A 21,251-nucleotide genomic window follows, 5' to 3' on the forward strand; every position below is an offset into this window, starting at 1 on the left:
GACAACATGCTGAGATAAACATAGGCACGCAAGGCATGCGAGAGTTATTTTATGTGAACTATAAGTCTTGGAGATAGGAGCATTCGTGGAACTGTTTACAGTAATGATTTGGTGGATTTGACAAGTTTTTTTGGTTGCGATGTACAGCAAGAAAGAAACTGGGAGTTGATGATGTACATACGATGTTACATTGGTAATGGTAAGATAACTAAATAGTAAGCCATAAAATGTTTGACTGAAAAAACTACAGTAATCTGACACGTCTCCAGATTAATGCAGATACCATCTTATTTTCTAACAGGCAAGTTGATTCGTTCTTTGATACAACCCACACTGTGATTGGTCTGACACGCGCACATGCATAACTCCCTCACTCACCGATCACATAGCCCTTCTCCCGGGGGGGGGGGGGACTTCCTTATATGGGCTATATAGGTCTGTGCGGCCCCAAAGGGTATGGTTTTTCAGCCATTTTGGTCATAAATAGGGTATCGATTTTAGCTGATTTTGGCCATTTTGGTCATAAATAGGGTATGGTTTTTGCACTCTAGCCTTGATATGGGTATGCTTTAAGAAGAAGCCACTTTTTCATCATTATTGAAAAGAAAATCAACAAAAGCCCTTCACAAATTTATATGTTTACAGTAATTGAACATTCGTTTGAACTAGGGAGCTAATTATAAAGCAGGTCTGAAACAGGGTTTTGATTTAAGGGTCAGGTCGTAAATAGGGTTTCGAATTTTTGGTCAGGTCATAAATAGGGTAAGGAATATCGCAGATTTTGGTCATAAATAGGGTAAGGGTTTTGGGAAGCGGACCGCACCCCCCCCACCCAATTTTTCTGGGAGTACCCCCTCAGGAGCCCTTCCAGCCCCCAAGAGGAATTTTTGCTCAAAAATACTCAAGTTAAGGGAACTTTTTGCATTTTATACGAGTCATAAGTTTACCCTTTTTACACAACACAACGCAACAACACTACTTCGCCGAAAACTGAAAGAAAGAGAAAAAAAACCTCTCTGACATGTTGAAAGTGTGATTTAATTAAATTGCACTTTAACTTGGTGCCACGCAGTCTTCAAAGAACATTTGAACAGTTTTTGTACTTTTTACGTTTAAAAATATCGGACTGAAAAGAACGTCATAAAATGCCCATCAAATAAAAATATTAAACTGCTACTGAAGAGACGTAAAAACCGTCCAGAAATGAAAGCTTCTTTTGTGTTTAATATCCTGGGAACAATAGCCGATAACTTGTCAGCTCTAATTGAATTTACTCCCATATAAAAACGAAAGTGTTAAGTTACCATTTGTAACTAAAGATAGCAAACATCTCGTGGGAACAAGTGGTGACGATTTGTCAGCTCTAATTGAATTTACTCCCTTGTGAAAAACAAGAGTGTCAAATTACCCTTTGTAACTAAAAAATAGAAATATCTCATTATATTCGCATGCAACAAGAACAAAACAATCATTACCTGCACTAACTATGGTAAACGTTAGAACTGTTTCAAATCTAAATAGCCTCATCTCCTCTAAAACATGTACTAAGAACTAGAAGCGATGATTCGTGACCTCTGATTGAATTTATTCCTTGTGAAAAACAAAAGTATCAAGTTACCTTTGTAACTAAAAATAAAAATATCTCGTGCCATTTGCATACCACTTACTCATGAACTGTTTCAAAAGTCAAGGCTCATCTCGTTCATAACTAGCCACCATTACACTGAAAATTATGCACTATAAAACAACCCAATGTACGTATGTAACTGTCACACTCCCCTCCAAACTGGACTAAAAACCACAAACCGGCAACATACACGTCACTCTTTATTTTTCAATTATTAAAGTACTTGTGTTTCTCACATACCATTTACCTTTACAACAAGAAATTTGATTGGCTCTTCATAGTAGATCCAATCTGATTGGTGTGACATACATACATCTCTCACTCACTCACTCACTCACCCATTGACCCGTAACATACCCGACACGCCGACTAAGAGGTATTTTTTTTTACAAAAAAATAACTCAAAAATGAATATTCAGCCTTCTACAAAGCCTGCCCGAAAAACAAGAATATCAACTACAACTGAAAAGTTTGACAACAGACATCTAATATAACTGTGTTGATCACAAAGTAAGCAAAATAGATGACCGTCCATGACAGCAAGCAATAAGTGAAAAATAAAAAAAAAACTCACATAATTACATCTTTATGCTTATAAAGCTTACAAAGCTCTTCAGAGATAAAACACAGCCATGATGTAAAAGGCCAGGTCAAAACAGAAACCACGTGTTACTTCATGAATTACATTGCAGTGCTTAAATACAGGACACAGGTCACAGGTCATAACCTAGTCGCCTCAGGCAACCTGCAGGCACCTTCACACAGCAGCCTTGTTAACTAACTCTCCAAAAGAAACTTACTGTATGCTCCTTTGTCACAATCACTGCAAAAGGTAGATGCTGCAGTTTCCAAGTGTCCACAATGAGATACAGTTTCCAGCTAAATGACTTAAACGAGTATTACCAGTTATAGGTCCCTTCCTGATAATTGAACTGAACATTTTTACATATTTATAATACGGTACAGTTTCACCAGTTGCACAACTTACATGTCAGTTGACAAGGCCAGCCTTCCTAACAACTCCAAGTGTTTGCAATCAACCCCAGTACCGGTCAGCGGTACTAGGACTCAGCATGCGTTTTATCTGTTGTTCGTAGCGTGGCGTCCGCCATATTGTTACTGTTACTCGGCTGTTAGTTTTATCCCAGTTTGATTAAAAGCCTTACACGAGCCAGTCGTGCCTTGGTTCTTGCCTTATCTTCTTAACTGGCGTGGTGGCAGCGTTCGGTTCAACCCAAGCCGCATTTTCGCCGTAGAAAGCCTCTTTTCTGCCTCGACCGCGTGAGCCAAAACAGTGCATCCTTCGCTGTGACAACACGTCCGGAGTTCTACATTGTGTGTTATGGTGTCTACTCACCGCGCACCGAAGCAGTGGTGCCTCTCCAAGGTGGAAACAATCAATAGCTTTGAAAACTGGAAGCAAAATCTACTGTACACACTATCCTTAGACAGCAACTTCGCCCCCTTCCTCACGGATGGTTTTACATGGTTGAAAAAGACCAAAGCCCAACCGCTTCGAGGACTCGAAAACGATGGCGAAACTGTACCACTCTCTCGACGCTTAACCGCTCGTCAAAAAACCAACTTCCTCGAGCTGATGCTGGGACAAATCGCCAATTACTGCCCTATTATTTTGCGTAGCACGCTGGTGAAAAACTCAACCTCTCTTGAGTTCATCTGGCAAGCTATTCGACAAGACTTTGGATTCCAGGTCACCGGCGCACAACTTATCGACTTTTCTGACATACACCTTGCGGCAGATGAGTGCCCTGAGGACCTGTACCAACGCCTCATGGCCTTTGTAGAGGATTCCTTGCTCGTGCAAATGGCTTAACCCACCATGGTGAACATGTTTCAGAGGATGAGGAACTTACTCCCACTCTCGAAAACTTCGTCGTCCTTGCCTGGCTACGACTCATTCACCCCAGCCTTCCTCGATTGGTCAAGCAGCGCTACGGCATGGAGTTGAGATGTCGCACCCTCGCCTCAATTAAGCCAGGAATCTCACAAGCCCTCACCTCTCTCCTTGAGGAAATCCGCACCTCCGATGACGCTAGGATCCTGCGTGCAGCGGTAGCTGACGATTTTCGTAGCCCCCGTCCGGGTGGCAGGAGTAACTCTAAGTTCCGCACCAGACAACCTCGTCAGGACAAGGTCTGCCCCTTATGCAAGCAAGCCGGTCGCTCTAACACAAACCACTTCCTCAGTCAGTGTACCTTCCTCCCTGACAATGACAGGCGCTTCATGGTAAAAGCGAGACAGATCATTGGCATCCTCGACAACGAACCAGACACGGACTGCGACCTCGACCCTGATCCTCCAGTTCCTGATCCCACTTTGCCTACCCCAGATGTCGTAGCCTACCGTGTACAGACCCGTCAGTCTCCTTATATGGATGTCTTTCATGCTCACCGTGTTGTACGCGTCACCATTGACAGCGGCGCCACTGGAAATATGATCCGTCACTCTACCGCGAAACACCTCGGATGTCCTGTAATATCAAGTGCCCAGTCCGTCCAGCAGGCTGATGGCTCTTCTCAACTTCGGGTGGTCGGTGAGATACGAACAACCTTCACCCGCGACAACACAGACTTTACGTTCGAAGGTCTTGTCATAGAGGATCTTGATGTTGAAGTACTCGCCGGGACCCCCTTTATGGAGGCAAATGATGTTGCTGTGCGTCCTGCTAAGAGAGAGGTGCTCCTTGGCAATGGGTCTGTCTACACGTATGGGTCCAAGTCTCCACCCAGCCCCCTCCCAACTGTTCGTAGGGCTTTTGTTCTCCGTGCTCCTACTCCTTCCAAGACTGTTTGGCCCGGAGAATTCTTGGAAGTACAGCTGCCAGACGATGCTCCTCCTGATTCAGAGTATGCACTTGAGCCTTGTACTGATGCACCAAGTTCACATAAACTCAAGCCATCCCAGTTGTGGCCGCAGCCTAGTGTCATTTCAAGTGTTGCGCGGGCCATACGCATACCAAACCTGTCAACCAAGCCTCGCACACTTAAGCGTCACGAACACTTCTGCCAAGTCAGTCCTGTTTTCGAACCAAAAGAGGATCCAGGCCCGTCTCCTGCTCAGCGTCCGTTACCACCCTCTAATTCCAGTCACTCCGCATCCGTTCAGGTAAACCCAGACAGCATCCTACCTCAGGCCATCAGGGCCAATTTCCAATCCCTGCTTAGAGAGTACGACTCCGTATTTGACCCCCAGTTCCCTGGTTACAATGGATCCGCAGGCCCTTACCAAGCACAGGTCAACATGGGCCCTGTTGAGCCACCACAGCGGAAAGGTCGCCTCCCCCAATATGCACGAGATAAACTCGTCGAGCTCCAAGAGAAGTTTGACCACCTAGAGCAACTCGGAGTCTTCCGTCGCCCCGAAGATGTTGGTATCACTGTTGAATACCTAAATCCTTCTTTCCTGGTAAAGAAGCCCAATGGTGGCTCTCGTCTTGTCACTGCTTTCGCTGACGTAGGCAGATACAGTAAGCCTCAACCATCTTTGCTGCCTGATGTTGACTCCACCCTACGACTCATCGCCCAGTGGTCACACATCATTGTCACCGACCTAACAAGTGCCTTTTATCAAATCCCTTTGGCCAAAGAGTCCATGAAGTACTGTGGCGTTGCCACTCCTTTTAAAGGAGTATGAGTCTACGTTCGTTCCGCTATGGGCATGCCCGGTTTGGAAACCGCCCTGGAAGAGGCTATGTCCCACGTCCTAGGCCCCTTACTACAAGATGGATCCGTGGCCAAAATTGCGGATGATCTATACTGTGGCGGCAACACACCCCAAGAGCTATTATGCAACTGGAAGAAGGTCCTACAAGCCCTACACAAGTGTAACCTGCATTTGTCTGCCCACAAGACCATCATCAGTCCCAAGAGCACCACTATTCTTGGCTGGATCTGGACTGTTGGCTCTCTCCGCCAGTCCCCACCGCCTAAACACCCTCGCTGCGTACCCTGAGCCAAGCACTGTTGGTCGATTGAGATCCTTCATTGGGGCATACAAGGTCCTCTCCTGCGTCATCCCAAGGTGCTCACGTTACCTCACTCCCTTGGATGCTGTAACAGCCAGTCGTCCTTCCCAGGAATCCATAAACTGGACTGATGATCTAAAAGGTGCATTCCATAGTGCTCAGAATGCCCTTTCATCTGCGCTCACAATCAAGTTACCCAGACCTGAGGACCAGCTATGGATTGTAACTGACGGAGCTGTCAGGGACCCAGGATTAGGTGCTACCCTCTACGTGACGCGCGGAGACAAGTTACATGTTTCCGGTTTCTTCAGCGCTAAGTTGCGGGGGTCCCAGACAACGTGGCTTCCATGCGAGGTAGAAGCCCTCTACATTGCGGCTGCTACTAAGCACTTCAGACCGTATCTTATTCAGTCATCCAAGAAGGCCTGCATCCTTACTGACAGTAAGCCCTGCGTCCAAGCGTACGAGAAGCTCTGCCGTGGGGAGTTCCACTTTCTTATCTGTCGTAAGCCGCTACCAGGCTTCCGTAAGGCACGTCTCAGGTGCTGATATCCTCCCGTCAGACTTTGCAAGCCGAAACGCCGCCCCCTGTGAAAACGAGACTTGTCAGGTGTGTTCTTTCATCACTCAAACTAGCGACTCTGTTGTCCGAGCCGTGTCTGTTCAAGATATCCTCCAAGGGAGCGTCCGCCTTCCCTTCACCAGCCGGCCCGCCTGGTTGGCTGTTCAGTCTGAATGCCCAGACCTGCGCTGGACACACGCTCACCTTGTCCAGGGTACGAGACCTTCCAAGAAACTGACTAACATCAAGGACGTCAAACGGTATTTACAAGTTGCGTCAATTGCAAATGATGGCCTCCTTGTTGTGCAGCGTCATGAACTGTTGTCACCGTCCAGGGAGTGCATTATCGTCCCCCGCCAAGCCTTGGATGGCCTTTTGACCGCTCTTCACATTCAGCTTAGCCACCCGTCCTGCCACCAGTTGAAGATGGTCGTCAAACGCTATCTTTTCGCCCTCGATCTGGACAAGGCAGTCTCTCGTGTCTCTGATGGATGCCACTCCTGTGCAGCACTCCGAAACTCTCCAACCGCACGTATTGACCAGTCCACCTTGCCACCACCTGACGCTATCGGTCGGTCCTTCACAGCAGACGTCATCAAATGCTCTCGCCAGCTTATCTTTGTCCTCCAGGAGACTGTGAACTCTTACTCCTCCAGTTTATTGCTTGAAGATGAGCGGCACCAAACATTACGCAATGCCATCGTCAAACTCTGCTTGGAAATGCGCCTTATGGATGGTCCACCCGCTGTGATCCGTACTGACCCTGCACCTGGCTTTAAGGCCCTAGTCAACGACCCACTATTAGAGAAGCACAGAATTACAATTGAGCTTGGCCAGGCCAAAAATCCCAACAAGAACCCCATAGCTGAGAGAGCTGTCCAGGAGTTGGAAACAGAACTACTACGTCAGGAGCCTCTTGGTGGTGCTGTCTCTCCCCTCACTCTCGCTGTAGCGACCTCTGCCTTGAACTCTCGTATCCGTTCACGTGGCCTATCCTCACGAGAAATGTGGACACAGCGGGACCAGTTTTCAAACAAGCAGTTACCCCTTGCCGATGACCATTTAATTACCCTCCAGCACAAGCAGCGCCTCTCCAACCACCCCCACAGTGAGTGCTCTAAGGCCCCTGTGCAGCAAAGGTGCCCTACTCCCCAGATTGATGTTGGTGACCTAGTGTACCTCCATTCTGACCTGAACAAGTCTCGAGCCCGCGACCGCTACCTTGTTGTAGCCATAGAACCACCGTTCTGTGACATCAAAAAGTTCATTGGATCCCAATTACGCAGCTCATCATACCGTGTCAAACTATCAGAGTGCTTCAAGGTCCCATCTGACTTGGCCGACCCCTTACGTGTTCCCCACACACGTCACAGTAACAACTCAGACGATGAAGACGAACCTGGTGCCACATCGTGCCCTCCACCCTCTCTGCCTGACACCCCTGATGCCATCTCTTCTTCAGCACATCAGCTATCTGACAGCTCTCACTGTGTTACACAACAAGCCTGTGCCTTTCCTGTTGACCATACCGTGGTTGACGCAGCTACACAGCCGTCATGCCCTGATGACACCCCATTAGAAAATGCAGTCATGTCAGCAGACCCTCCCACTCCTGACCTATGGAGATCCTCACGTGTCCGCCGTCCTCCTACGCGTTTTGTAGATTATGTCACTGAACTCTGACTTTCCCTTGCATATAAGTTAGCATCAAGTACATTCCACTATGTTCTCGGTTCCTGTTATGTGGCATACTATGCCCCTTTTTGCTTTATGTATTTACTGCATTGAAAAGACTTATGAAACAAGAAGAAAGAAGTCACACCAGTACCGGTCAGCGGTACTAGGACTCAGCATGCGTTTTATCTGTTGTTCGTAGCGTGGTGTTCGCCATATTGTTACTGTTACTCGGCTGTTAGTTTTATCCCAGTTTGATTAAAAGCCTTACACGAGCCGGTCGTGCCTTGGTTCTTGCCTTATCTTCTTAACTGGTGCAAGATGCAGTACCTCAAAGTACTAACTTCATATTAGTTCTATGAGGAGTATAACAATCACCACCTGAACCACTTGCACAAATGGTAAACCTGATTTTACAACTTTTTCAAGTTAAACCACTTGAATTTTAACCTTCAAGACTTGCACAAGAAGTAGACTAGAAACCAGGAAAGCCTTAGAAACAGTGACAGAAGGATGCGAATGACTTACAGGCAGCTTTTGACACACGTGTCTGATATGAAAGAAAAATTATTTTGTGTCCTGAGCAGGATTTGAACCCACATCTCCCTGCATACTAGTCAAGCACGATATCTGTCCACTACAACCGACTAGTATACAGGGAGACGTGGGTTCGAATCCTGCTCGGGACACGAACTTTTCTTTCATTTCAGAGATGTGTGTTGAAAGCAGTCTGTAAGTTATCTACATCTTTCTATCATTTGACTTGCAAAATTAGTCACAAGTATTGGACAACCCTCAAATTGAATACAAATGCCTCCCAAAAACATGAACACAACCACCCTCCCTTGATAAGCAGCTCCACTAAAACTAAGTTGCTGAAGATACTTTGAAGTAAAACTTACCTGAGAAATTTGGTTGGAATTATTGGGCTCTGCAAATGCCCTATTGATTGGTAGTTGATCAGTTGAACAAGGATCAAAAATTTAAAAAACTGATCCACATTCTTACTGGCTACTTTTTTTTAAAGATTTACAGCTCACCTGCATTTGTGACAGCTCATTTAGCAGCTCCTATCAAGGATAATAGATAAAAATCAGTTTTACCCTACACTGTAGTGAGTATAATTTTTTTTTTATAATTTTTTTTTTATTAGTATTGAAAAAAAGTGAAAATTATTGTTGCAGTTACTCTGTAAGCAAGCTAATTCAAAACAATGCTTCATTCCTTGGGATCAATTTTTTTGGGGGCTACTAGTAAAAACTAGTATAAACTGCACGGAACTAAAAATGATCTTCAACCTACATTGTAACCTGAAAGTAAACATACAGTGCAGCTCAGATATAAGGGAGTTGGACCATCAGCTTGCCACAAAGCAAGAGAGAGAGTTTAACACAGATTCCATTCAAAGTTCAAGCAATAACTGCAGAACTAATTTAGTAAAAATCTACTCAGTAAATGGTTTGAACCCAGGAGTATCAGTAGTTCATATAGTGTGATCATCTGGGTGAGTGAAGTTCTGAAAAGAACTGTTGTTGGTGACTGAAGTTTTGACAACCTGAGCGGAAGTCATCTTCAGAGTCAAGTGAATGGTGTTTGTCAGTCGATGATGTTATAAGTCTGGTCCGTTGAATGTGATTGGTCAGTATAGCCATGATGGTATTGGCTGGAAGACTAGTGTAAAGTTTGTCATCAGTCATTGGTGGGTTTCGATCCATCTATTGTTAGTCAAATAGGTCGGTTTTTGGTCCGTGTATTGTTAAGTCGGTCTGTTAGAAGTCCGTTTGTTGGTTTCATTTCTGTCATGGATAAGTCGTTTGTAAGGCACCGGTAGTTGTTGACATCTGTTAAGAGTTTGTTCTAGGTTAGTGTACCAGCTTTCCAGAGTCAGTCGTTGAAAATAGTTTGTACTGTAGGTTAAGCACTGAGCAGAGTCCCAGTCAATGCTGTGGTTTGTCAGTTGATGATGTACAGCAATGTGATTGTTGGCATCACCATTCACTTGAATCTGAAGATGACTTCCGCTCAGATTGTCGAAACATCAGTCACCAACAACAGTTCTTTTCAGAACTACACTCACCCGGATGATCACACTATACGAACTACTAAAAATCTACTCATAGCACAGTAACTTTTGGAATACCATTAAAAACAACTCACTTTAGTTCATTTTTCTAAGTGACCCTGCAATTAAATTTTCAAGCATTCTCAAGAAAGTTAATGTCAAACCTCATAAGAATACTTGAAGCATGTGCTATTGTGTTTTTAACTAATGCAAAAAGTCTGTTTTAATTGAAATATGGATAACTTCAAGTTCAATTTTCCCTCACGAGTCTCAATAAGTTCTTCTTAACTGTATTCTAAATATGACCATGGCACAAGGGCTTTTTTGGTAACTTAATTTTTGCCATTATTGCTCGAATGTTCTGTGGGAATCATCTTAACTTGTTATTTTGACTGAGTGTATACAGTATAGCTCGTTTTCATGTGATGTCATCATTTTCTAAAATCGAAAAACTAAAGAGCCACAAAAGTTTTTATCCCCATCAGGCATAAGAGGGGGTAAATTTATATCTGTTTACAATGTTACAGCTCAATAGTGTGCTTTGTTTGAGAACCACCCTATTTTGAATTTCAGAGTTATGGCAGTGCGTGACACAAAGCTACAATCGCATTTGTCGAAAAACGTATACCTATCTCATGATTTTAAGCTTTTTCAGAAGTTAGATCATTAGGAAAAGTGCTTAATGTGTAAATGTTTGTTTGTTCAGTGCAGATAATCAGTTGCCTAGATAGCCAAAGTAAGTTGCAGATGTTTACACTATTTTCTGGCCACCATACTGGTGTACCACAGAGGTGCACCAACATGGCGTTTCCATACTGGGCTCTGTAAATTTATGCAAAACATTTTGACAAATATCTGCAGTCTGGGAAAACGCACAAACTTATAACTTGGAGAAGTGTCTCCTCTATCTATTTCCTATAAGATCACAATTTCTTGACTTTATCCACTGAATGGTTTTTGATTTATTTTTTTATTGCGTGACAGTGAAAACGATCTATACGCCTGTCTGACCTCAGACTAGGCTTAGCTGAAACAAACATTTTGCAATTGGGCACTTAGCAGAAAATTAACTGACTGAATAATATTAAAAGAGAGAGTATTTTGCAGCTGGAGAACAATTTACTCCTTTCAATCAAATAGAACTAGGGAAAGACGCTTCAAAAATGCCATATTCAAAGAACAAACAATTTGTGCCAAATACAACCAAAAGAACCAGAACGTTATACTATCATGCCATGGAATAGTTTAGAATGATCTACTGAATGATGTAATTACAATATGTAATGCTACATAAATCGTTGTGATAGAAGCTCCAAGAATGTATCAAAGAAAGATACACTGAAGATATCCTTTGATGATCTCACATATGGAGGGTTCTACTTTAGTCGACATCATAAGAACACTTAAAGCTGATTACCAGAAAGCGTACAGTGGTACGAGTGCATGCAACATGGTATATAAATAGAGGATATTACATGGCGGCGAGAAGATATGAATTTCATGTTTGAGTGGCAAGAACAATATCTCACAAGTGAGCGCAGCAGATGAGTGAGATATTGTTCTTGCCACGAGAACATAAAATTCATATCTTCTCGCCGCCATGTAATATCCTCTATTTATATACCATGTTGCATGCACTCGTACCACTACATCAGATATTTAACTTTCTTTCATTTATTTCCAAAAAACAAGCACATCTTCCGTGTGTTTTGGAGAAAACAAGGGTTTCGTATTACATACCTTTACGAGGAAAACAAAAGTATCAAGTTACAAAGTTGGCGCAAAGAGCTTAATTGTCAAGTTTGCTGCTTCAACGTATTATTGAATTTAAAAGGAACGACAATCAACGTAAAACACCAATAGTAATTGTATGTAATTTTTGGACCTTGAATGAAAATACAACCTTGAAACATACACACTGCTAAGGGAAAAAACCCTAGCAGACTACCAAGGTAGATATAAACTGGAAGTGAACCGAGTACCGTGCCATAGCTATCAATTGCACTCTGCCCTATATGAGATTGCCTCACTAGTTTATTTGAATACCATGCCTTATTTACAGTATTTACATTACTATTCAGTGCAGAGTGCACAACTTGGATTGTTTAGGGTTTGACATCTGCTAAAGCCTATGGCAATAACGCATTAACTTGTAAACTTTAATGTTTGTTTAATTAATAGGGGAATGAATAACAAAGAGACATACATGCATATACATATGGCCATACGTATGTGTGTGACCAAACGTGTATATGCAAAACCTGTACATATGAAAAAACGCACATGTAGATTGTGGGCACATGGTTCACTTATTTCTGAGCTGCACGGTACATGTAAATAGAAGTCCATACATGTGTGCACTGAGCACCTGTTACTTGTTCTCAAGACTGGCTTACTGGATTTTAGAGATCACCTTAGAGCGTGGTCCAGGAATCGAGGTCTTTAATACTGGCTTGTCATACTCTTGAGAAGGTCCTGAGCTGAACTGGGCTGCTACAACCTGCAAACTACAGTGTACTAAAACAACCATGCATAATAAATTAATACACCTTTCAATTTCTCAATATTAAAATAACAAAATTTTGACTCGTAAAACAGCATAAACGTTGGGAATTATAATGCACAATGAAACAAGTGACATGTCTAAACAAAGGTATAACTTTCCCAAGAAACTGATGGGCTGTGTCAGCAACAAGTGAAACATCAAGCTACTTGAAGTTGATAAAGGTACATGACAGACCCTAGTGAATTTATGAAGCTGACATTTCAAATGTTTGTCTTTTCTTTTCTGCTCTTGAATTAAGCCCAACATGAATTTAAAATGTAATTGGCAAAATTATTTATCCTGGGTGCTTCATCTTATTGCTGGGCCATTCAACAAACATCTACATGTAATTTGTTAAATATCCTGTCAAAGTAGCCATCAAAATAACAAATCAATGCAGTTATGCAAATGCAGGATTCCACAGTTCTAATTGTGTATCATAATCATAATCATAATCATAATCATAATCCAGTCTGTACTGAAGTTTTTTTGGGACAACTGTGTTCACCAATTTGGCCTCCCTGCAGCAGGGGTAAATTACATTATGGGTGAATGTAGTCACATGTATACATGACTGTATGATTTCTTTGACAACAAGTCACGTAGCCTGCATCATTGGGAATGAATGTTTTGTAGCTTGATGACACCAAATGCCCAAGATATATGGTCAAAAATCAAACTTTCCGAGTAGTAGCTTGGAAAATGTATTATTTACTGTCAGAAAACAAATTATGCCAGTTGTAAACTCACCAAAGGCAGTGATTTGTGGTCCGAATGGCTTATTTAAGTATTCATTACTTGATTATTTAATCTTTTTCAATTTCAAATTCAAATGGCCCAGCTGATTACCGGTAACTAGCTAAGTTCATGAAGTAGATGGTGATTTTTACTTGTTCAAAAGAACTACTTTTCAAAAACTGTTCAAGAAATACATTTTCTCAGAAAGATCGGTATACTGAAAGATCCCTATTCAAGGTTATCAAAAATATTCTTCAAGTGTCTCAAAGCTTGAAAGTACACACTCAAACGTTAAAACTTGAGCCTCAAGTATCAAGAGTCAAGTTCTAAGGACCACATTTCAAGGCAAGACCATAAACTTTCATTTGACTGGTACTCAGTTTAAATAGTAGTAGGTTAAAGTAATATCAGGAACTGCAAAATGATTAATTTTGGACCCAAATAGAAGTTGGCATACCAAGGAAAGCAACTCATTAATTTTAACTTTAAAAATGCCTTTATACCTAATAAAATGGAAGTGGTTAGCCTATGGCTGGTTTGCAGTGTCACGCCATCAAAAATGAAAATCAATATATTAAGTCAAGAGGCTGGGATATGATAGATGATTGATATATAAACAACCTCACCATGAGTTAGGTCTGTGGCTTTTAATTTGCGCCTTATTCAGAAAAGTGTTTCACTCAAATTTATAGAGCTTTGTATGGAGTGGCCATGTTTAAGTGCCCCTCGGAGGGACCCAAACATGGGGGCCATAAAGTAACAGAATCTGTCATTGAGTTTAAAATTGAAATGAAAAGTTAATACTCTAGAACTCTGACACATTGAAATTAATACTTCTTCTAGAGCAAGAACTGTTCACAAATGAATATATGAAAGATCATGTATTTGAACTGTAGAGAAAGATATGAAGACATGATTGATCATCCCATTTATACACACAACTTGTGTGTAAGTTAAGTAACTTAAGTTGTGTGTATAACTGTGATGATCAATCATGTCTTCATATCTTTCTCTGCAGTTCAAATATATGATCTTTCATATATTCATTTGCATTCTTCATCATCTACGGGTATATTATGCACTCACAATGTGACCAGCTCCCAGTTGGCTTGATAGCTCAGTTGGTAGGGCACTGCACCGGTATCGCAGAGGTCATAGGTTCGAATCCCGTTCAGGCCTGAATTTTTTCACAACTGCTTAAGTTGTGCATAGGACTGCGATGATCAAGAACTTCTTCAAGAACTGTTTAGTTAGCAAAATCTTGAGCAATAACTCATCTTTTTGACGTATACTACTCGAGAGCCTTGTTGGGCCTCAGGCACCATTTTAATGTCACACAACATATAAACTTGGAAATTCAGACATGCTCTCTTACATAATGAGGAACCCTGTCGGGCTTAAACATTGCAAAACATCACGTTATTAGAAGGTAGGACCTGACATCTGATGAAGTTAAAAGAAGAATTGGTAATTTCTTATTTTGGAAAATGCTGACATCTGATGAAGCTAAAAGAAGAATTGGTAATTTCTTATTTTGGAAAATGATGACATCACATGAAAACTGGCAATTCAATATGTGATAAGTTTCTTGTTGCGTGAAAAAGCTACACATACTTTGTACTGACTGTTTGTTGCCTTTAGCCAGTTTCCAGTGTTCAATAAGGTTAATGAGTGCAGTTTCCCAGCTGTGGGTTTTACAGTAAGCTGTTATACATTTCTCGAGACCATTATCAAACCTTCTTGAGTTAATCAGTTTGGCAATAAGTTGTTTGAAAACTTTGTCCACAGCAGAAAGGACAGTAATGGGCCTGTAATTTTCTATAAGCAATGGAGTCCATTCACCCATTTTCCATCTTTGAGGCCATTTCCATCAACTTTAAGATTAATCTTGTATGTTTTCGTAGATGTTTTTGTACCTAAATATGGCATAAGGTTCTGCAGACGTCTCTTGGCTTCTCCTCAAGGTTATCTGATTTCTTTTTCCAGTACAGTTTAATAGCTTTATGTCTTTACCTTGTTGCCTCACTCTGACATTTGCATAGTTTTTCTCAGTTTAGATCTGATTAACTTGGTTAATATGGATGCCTAAGGGACTTATGAAAGTGTCTGTATTATCTGAGTGTCTGTATCAACGTACACTAACTCTCATGCCTATGGTGGCTGAGAACTGCCAGTAAAAAAATCATATATTTTTGTGTAATAAATGTTAGTTTGACTGAGAAATAAAAACAAAACTAAATAAAACATGAAGTAAAATTAAATGAATTTAAAAGTACATTGTGTTGTAAAAATAAAACCACTTTACTGTTAAGTTAAACTAAAATGGAAATACAGTTCAAAGTGAAATATAAAATCAATTTCAAATGAAATTCAAAGTGTGAGTGAAAGTGAATTTCACTGTGGCCGAGCACTGCCACTACCATCATGCTACTCGCGCTTACAAAGTTCTGTGCCTGCGATTCTATTAGCAAATATGGCAGATAACCGTGAGTCTACCTGGACCGATGACGATAACCTAAAAGAAGTTTTAACTAAATATGTCCAGCAAGGCTTGCAGTGATCGGAAGCACTGGATTTTGTCAGACGCGAATTTCCAGAATATGCATGGAGTATTCGTTCCCTTGACAGAAGGCTTCGTCACTTTAACATCTTTTGCAATGACAGGAGTGTCGAAGTTCAGGACGTGAAAGAAGCGGTGGAAGAGGAGCTTAAAGGTCCTGGTAAGCTGCTGGGATACAGAGCCTTGCACAAGAAAATCAGATTGGAGCACAGGCTAAATGTTACCAGAGACCAGGTTTACGATGTGATGTCTGAACTGGACCCACAAGGTCTCGAAGCCCGTGGTAATGTCAGAGTCAAGAGACAGCGAACAAAAGGAAACTTCATGACACGTGGTTCTAACTGGGTTCATTCTCTCGATGGTCACGACAAGTTAATGGGTTATCAAAACTCAACATTTCCATTAGCAGTGTATGGGTGCATGGACACAGCCAGTAGGAAGCTGCTATGGTTGAAAGTTTGGGTTTCCAATCATGATCCTAAATTAATTGGAAGATGGTATCTTGAACATTTATATGAAACTAAGATCATATCTGCGATGCTAAGGGTAGATAAGGGAACCGAAACAGGGACCATGGCCACAATGCACGCTTTCCTTCGCAGACACCACAATGATATGGATCCTCACAAAACAGTCATATATGGCCCTTCTACCTCAAATCAGGTATGGAAGTGCTCTGTTTATTTCCTAAGCAAATTTGATATTGGTAGAGATTGAGTTGGGAACAGGATATTTTACTAGAATAGTGGGGAGGGAATAGGCAATAGGGGGTCAAAACCTCCCACTTCTGCCTGCCTCCTGTACACCTCCAACCCCATCCACCCCCTACACACAGAATACAAACAAACATGACATAAATAATATTGCATCCAAAATGCAATATGCATAATGGATTCATCTGACTACAGCTATTGCTATAGCCCAGTTTTTGTTTTGGAACATTAGGGCAAATGCTGTTGAAACTTCCCACTATGGTGTAAAAATTTTGACATTTTTTAAGAAAAAAAAGGGAAAAAAGTGGTAGTGGTCAGATAATTAAAATATTATGTTACATTGCTATTTTGTAGATTGAAAGGAATTGCTATTTTGTAGATTGAAGGAATTGCACAAAAGGATGGAGAGGTATTTTAAAGATGGTTTGCGTTGGCTAAAAGATCAAGGTCATTATGACCCACACAATGACTCTGATAGGTATGTACAATAATTTGGATCTGAAGCAGTTATCTTCTGAAACTTTTTGTACCTCTCGCTGTATGTCATTGAAAGGAATGTCATCTACTTCTTGACATAATTTACTGTATTTGCATACAGAAGTATCCTGTCATGACCGCTTTCAACATTATATTTAATGTTTTGGCAGATTGCTGTTGGCCTTCATCATGGTACCTCTTATACAGAAGGAGTTAGACATTTTCAGAGAAACAGTGTGGAACACACACAGGATCAGAGCACAGAGAGACACTGCACTTCCAGATGGTATACCAGACCACATCTATAACTTCCCTGAGAATTATGGGCTTGAAGAGTGTGGTATGTACCAAAGTATCCTGTGCATTATAGATGAATTTACAATGTGGATCCAGTACTTTCATTCAAGAAATTAATAGTTCACATTAAACATCATCAGCAATCTCAGGGGCTATTACGACTGGCAGTCTTTTATTTCTTGCTCCCTGATGAAATCCCCATGACAACTAAGTATATAAGGTCTTGATCCAAAGGCAAAATTTATTTTGGTGGTTGTTCAATGGTACACTGTATGTACATAATATTGATCGGTCAACATATCTTGCCTTCTGAAAAGAAATAAGTCTTCCTTTCAGGAGCATTTTTCTGGGAAGGGAAATTAACCCTGCAACAATACTCTTGACATCCAAGCCTGAGGATATTAACAGAGAGTAAATGTATAAATTTGAAGTGATCTCTAACCTCCCTGTTAATGCATGTTACAAAGGGTTATTGTTTGAGAAAGCAAAATAAGTGATTGATAATAGTATTCATATAATTGCCATTAACTTCTTGCTCAGGTTTACCAGTTACTGAGGAACAACTCAAGGAGGTGGCAACTGAATCTGGTGTTTTAAGCATTCCAGATGATTTCCTCACTCTAGAATTTAGGGATGAATGTGAGCACATCATTCCTGATAATGATACCATTAAAGCAGATGAATGGAAAGATGCATGTATGTATTTAAAACAGAACTTCACACTTTCAGTGTAATTTAACTGGAACATGTTATCCATATGGTTTATTTGTAAATTTCTGTAAACTATCATGGAATGCAACAACTTTAACAATATCAATGTATATAATTTAACTGGAATATGTTATCCATATGGTTTATTTGTAAATCTCTGTAAACTGTCATGGAATGCAAGAACTGTAACAATATCAATGTATATAACATATCACCTACTTTTATAAAACCTTTGTTCCAAATATGTCTCTCATTTTGGAAAAAGCAACAATCCAGTTATATTTCTCATTTAGTATAAAACTGTAACAATGTTAAAATTATTGCAAAACGTTTGTTCAGAATAAGCCTCTCATTTTCTTATCAGCAACATTCAAGTCATAACTTAATATGATAATAACATAAGGTAACAACACAATCAGAGTTGGCTGTACACTCGGAGTAAATAAGTACAAAAAGCAAGATTGCAATTTAAAAAATTAAATCAATGTTAGACAACAACAGGAACAGTGAATAACTTGTCCTTCATATATCCTTATTTAACGTGCACATATATGTCCTTCACATATCCTTCAATGTTATTTTGACCTATGATGGTACTAACTATTAAGTGACCTATAATGGTACTAACGTAAGTCCTAGAAGTTTGCAATACTTGTTGCACTGGTGTTTCTCAAAAAATTTCTTCATGGCTATTTCAGACAAATTCCCAGTACAGAATTGGTATGTACCATCACCAGTTAGTAAATCTAACAATGCAATTTCAGGGTCATATAGTGTGTACCCAGCACCCTGAATGTCAAGAACAATAAGCTTCCCCTCAGATTTCTCATAAGTAAAGTGGACAAAGGCCTGTGCCTTGTCACAAAGTGTACCCTTTTCACATACTTCACCATTATTATTTATGTACTTAATAACATCACCGTTAATGTACTCTTCAATTGAAACGAACTCCCCACTGTCTGTCTTACCCATGAATACCTTTTTATATTCAAATGTTGGGCCAAACTCCATCAGCTACTCTTTTTCAATTTGTTCCTTCACTTGGGATGCAAAATTGCAGGCCAAGTAATGCATTTGCACTGACTTCTTTGCATGACTTTCTTCAGTTTCTTGTGTTGCTTTGATTATTTCCAAGGCACTCCTGAGGTACTTCTTGACGACCCATGTCACTTCTTTGAATCCCTCTGTTATGCTAGTGGCCTTGAAAGCTTGTCGGAATCCAGAAGCGAATGGTGTCTCAGCTACCAAGAATTCTGCCTCCACTGGTACACTGGACCATTGCATGTGTTCAAAATCAAACTTATTGATGCTAATGACAGTGGAACTTTTCTTGGAGATGACTTTCCCTAGTTTTAGCATATCCTGGATGGACAAACTCCTAGGGTAAAATTTACTTGAGCAAACTTTTTTGGGGCTTGGTACTGACACAGCCTTTTTCCTTGGATTGTCATCACACCTTGTTTTTTTGGTCTTTAGCAAAAGTGAGAAAGAACAAAATTATAAGCTTATTACAAATGGCTTGCAACAATTCCAAGCAAATTCATTTTTCACCTCTTTTTCACCATATTCATCCCACCACCCCTTCTCCTAAAAAAAAAAATTACCGTGGAAACTGATGCCCCCCCCCCCCCAACCCCCTTATTTCGGGCGGGTGAAACCAATATTGCCAAAACCAAGCTCTGTATGTGATCATATATTTTAATGCACCAGCATTAAGCTCTTAAGTGTTGTCACATAACTTGTGCATCTCTTGCCCGTGCTCTTCCTCATCCTGATCGTTTAATACTTCGGCATCTGACATTTTTATAAAACGCACATAGAATACTTTGTGGTCTGGAATTTGGCACATCTTCTTACAAGAAGGCCCACGTTCACCAGCTAAGATGTCGCAAACCATATCTTTATCGATTTGGGCAGCAAAGTACTTCTGGCAAGCTTCTACTATGTTGTCGAAAGTTATTTCATCGAATTCAAACGGGACAAATTCTCTTGGTCCAATCCTGGTGTACTTTTGCTGTTTTCCAGTTACTTCGGAACTCATCCTCTGCACAATTATTTCATCTTTCGCCTCTACAGATTCTTGTGCTAGTCGTTTCCCCTTAGCAGCTCTTTTTTGATGCTGCTTGTTTGCGAACTGCCTCCACTCCGCCATGTTGCAAGCGAACACGTGGTCCGCTCTGTTGCTTGTAAGCGCGCGTAGCATGATGGTAGTGGCAGCGCTCGGCCATGGTGAAATTCACTTTCACTTGCACTTTGAATTTCATTTGAAATTGATGTTATATTTCACTTTGAACTGTATTTCCATTTTAGTTTAACTTAACAGTAAAGTGGTTTTATTTTTACAACTCAATGTACTTTTAAATTTCATGTCATTTTACGTTTAAATTTCATTTAATTTTACTTCACGTTTTATTTAGTTTTGTTTTATTTCTCAGTCAAACTAACATTTATTACACAAAAATATATGATTTTTTCACTGGCAGTTCTCGGCCAGCATACATGCCTTATGCATAATATCTGGATGCCAAAAACTTCAATCTCATGTCTGCTTTATTTACACATAGTGAACTAATAATTTCTCATGCCTTACTGAAACCCTTGAGCTATTAGGCCTTAGCAGACACAATTTCAAAAAAATAAATATATAAACTTGACCTAATGGAAAATAAACACAAACATTCCAAATCCTCTGATGAATTCTCAAGGGAAAACTACTAGCAACAGCACTAGTTTTGGTAAAACACATCTTTGAACTGGGACTGGGAAATGTACAGTACGTCCTCGCATCAGGTATGTTTAAGTTGTCAACAAAATTTCTGCCATTCCAAGGAAAAAATATTCTGGCTGTGAAAAAGGAAATCTCCAAGCCATCTGCCATCTCCAAGCGCCAAAAAGAACTCAACAAACTATCCTGTGACTGTGACAAGCTGACCGAACGTGTGAAGAACTCTTTGAACTCTGTTGACTAGTACTTCTTAAACAAAGCCTTGAAGAACAATGTTGACAAGAACATCTCTAAAGTCATCTCCACGCATCGAAAGAAACTAAAAAACCTCACAAAGAACGCCGAACTACCCTTCTCACCGAGCGAAACTGTAAATAATCTCTCTTCTTGCAAACTGACTGACGATGAACTTGAACTACTAAAGAATGGACTCGGATTCTCTATCAAACCTCCTCACCTTAACAAGACAAACATTCTGGCTTCCTTTGAAAAGATCCACTACACCATGAAGAACAAACTAATTGATAAAAACTCTGCAACGCACCTAAAAACTGAAATCGCTCATTTGGCTCAGA

The 21,251-nt window shown here is 40.8% G+C and overlaps 1 protein-coding gene and 3 pseudogenes across 4 annotated transcripts in view; 2 read left to right on the forward strand and 2 right to left on the reverse strand.

Annotated features, from left to right (window-relative positions):
* Window positions 1-21,251, reverse strand: part of LOC145489642 (4-aminobutyrate aminotransferase, mitochondrial-like) — a 129,110-nt gene that overhangs the window by 98,020 nt on the left and 9,839 nt on the right. For 2 of the 3 annotated variants that reach the window (XM_081468665.1, XM_081468666.1), the window contains exons 2-3: window positions 12,324-12,427; window positions 8,889-8,918 (exon numbers count right to left, since the gene is read on the reverse strand). In XM_081468665.1, the coding sequence (XP_081324791.1) occupies window positions 8,889-8,918; window positions 12,324-12,427 (134 nt within the window). The remainder of the gene's footprint in view (window positions 1-8,888; window positions 8,919-12,323; window positions 12,428-21,251) is intronic. The other variant, XM_081468667.1, reaches the window with a different exon arrangement.
* Window positions 1,306-8,864, forward strand: LOC145489623 (uncharacterized; annotated as a pseudogene).
* LOC145489709 (uncharacterized) lies at window positions 12,918-17,976 on the forward strand (annotated as a pseudogene). The gene is made up of 5 exons (XR_014049620.1): window positions 12,918-16,426; window positions 16,763-16,770; window positions 16,853-16,944; window positions 17,114-17,283; window positions 17,781-17,976. The product of XR_014049620.1 is annotated as an uncharacterized LOC145489709 (transcript).
* LOC145489680 (alpha-protein kinase vwkA-like) lies at window positions 18,561-19,310 on the reverse strand (annotated as a pseudogene).

This window comes from Orbicella franksi, chromosome 6 (genome assembly GCF_964199315.1).
Source record: "Orbicella franksi chromosome 6, jaOrbFran1.1, whole genome shotgun sequence".
In the NCBI taxonomy this organism is placed as follows: domain Eukaryota; kingdom Metazoa; phylum Cnidaria; class Anthozoa; order Scleractinia; family Merulinidae; genus Orbicella; species Orbicella franksi.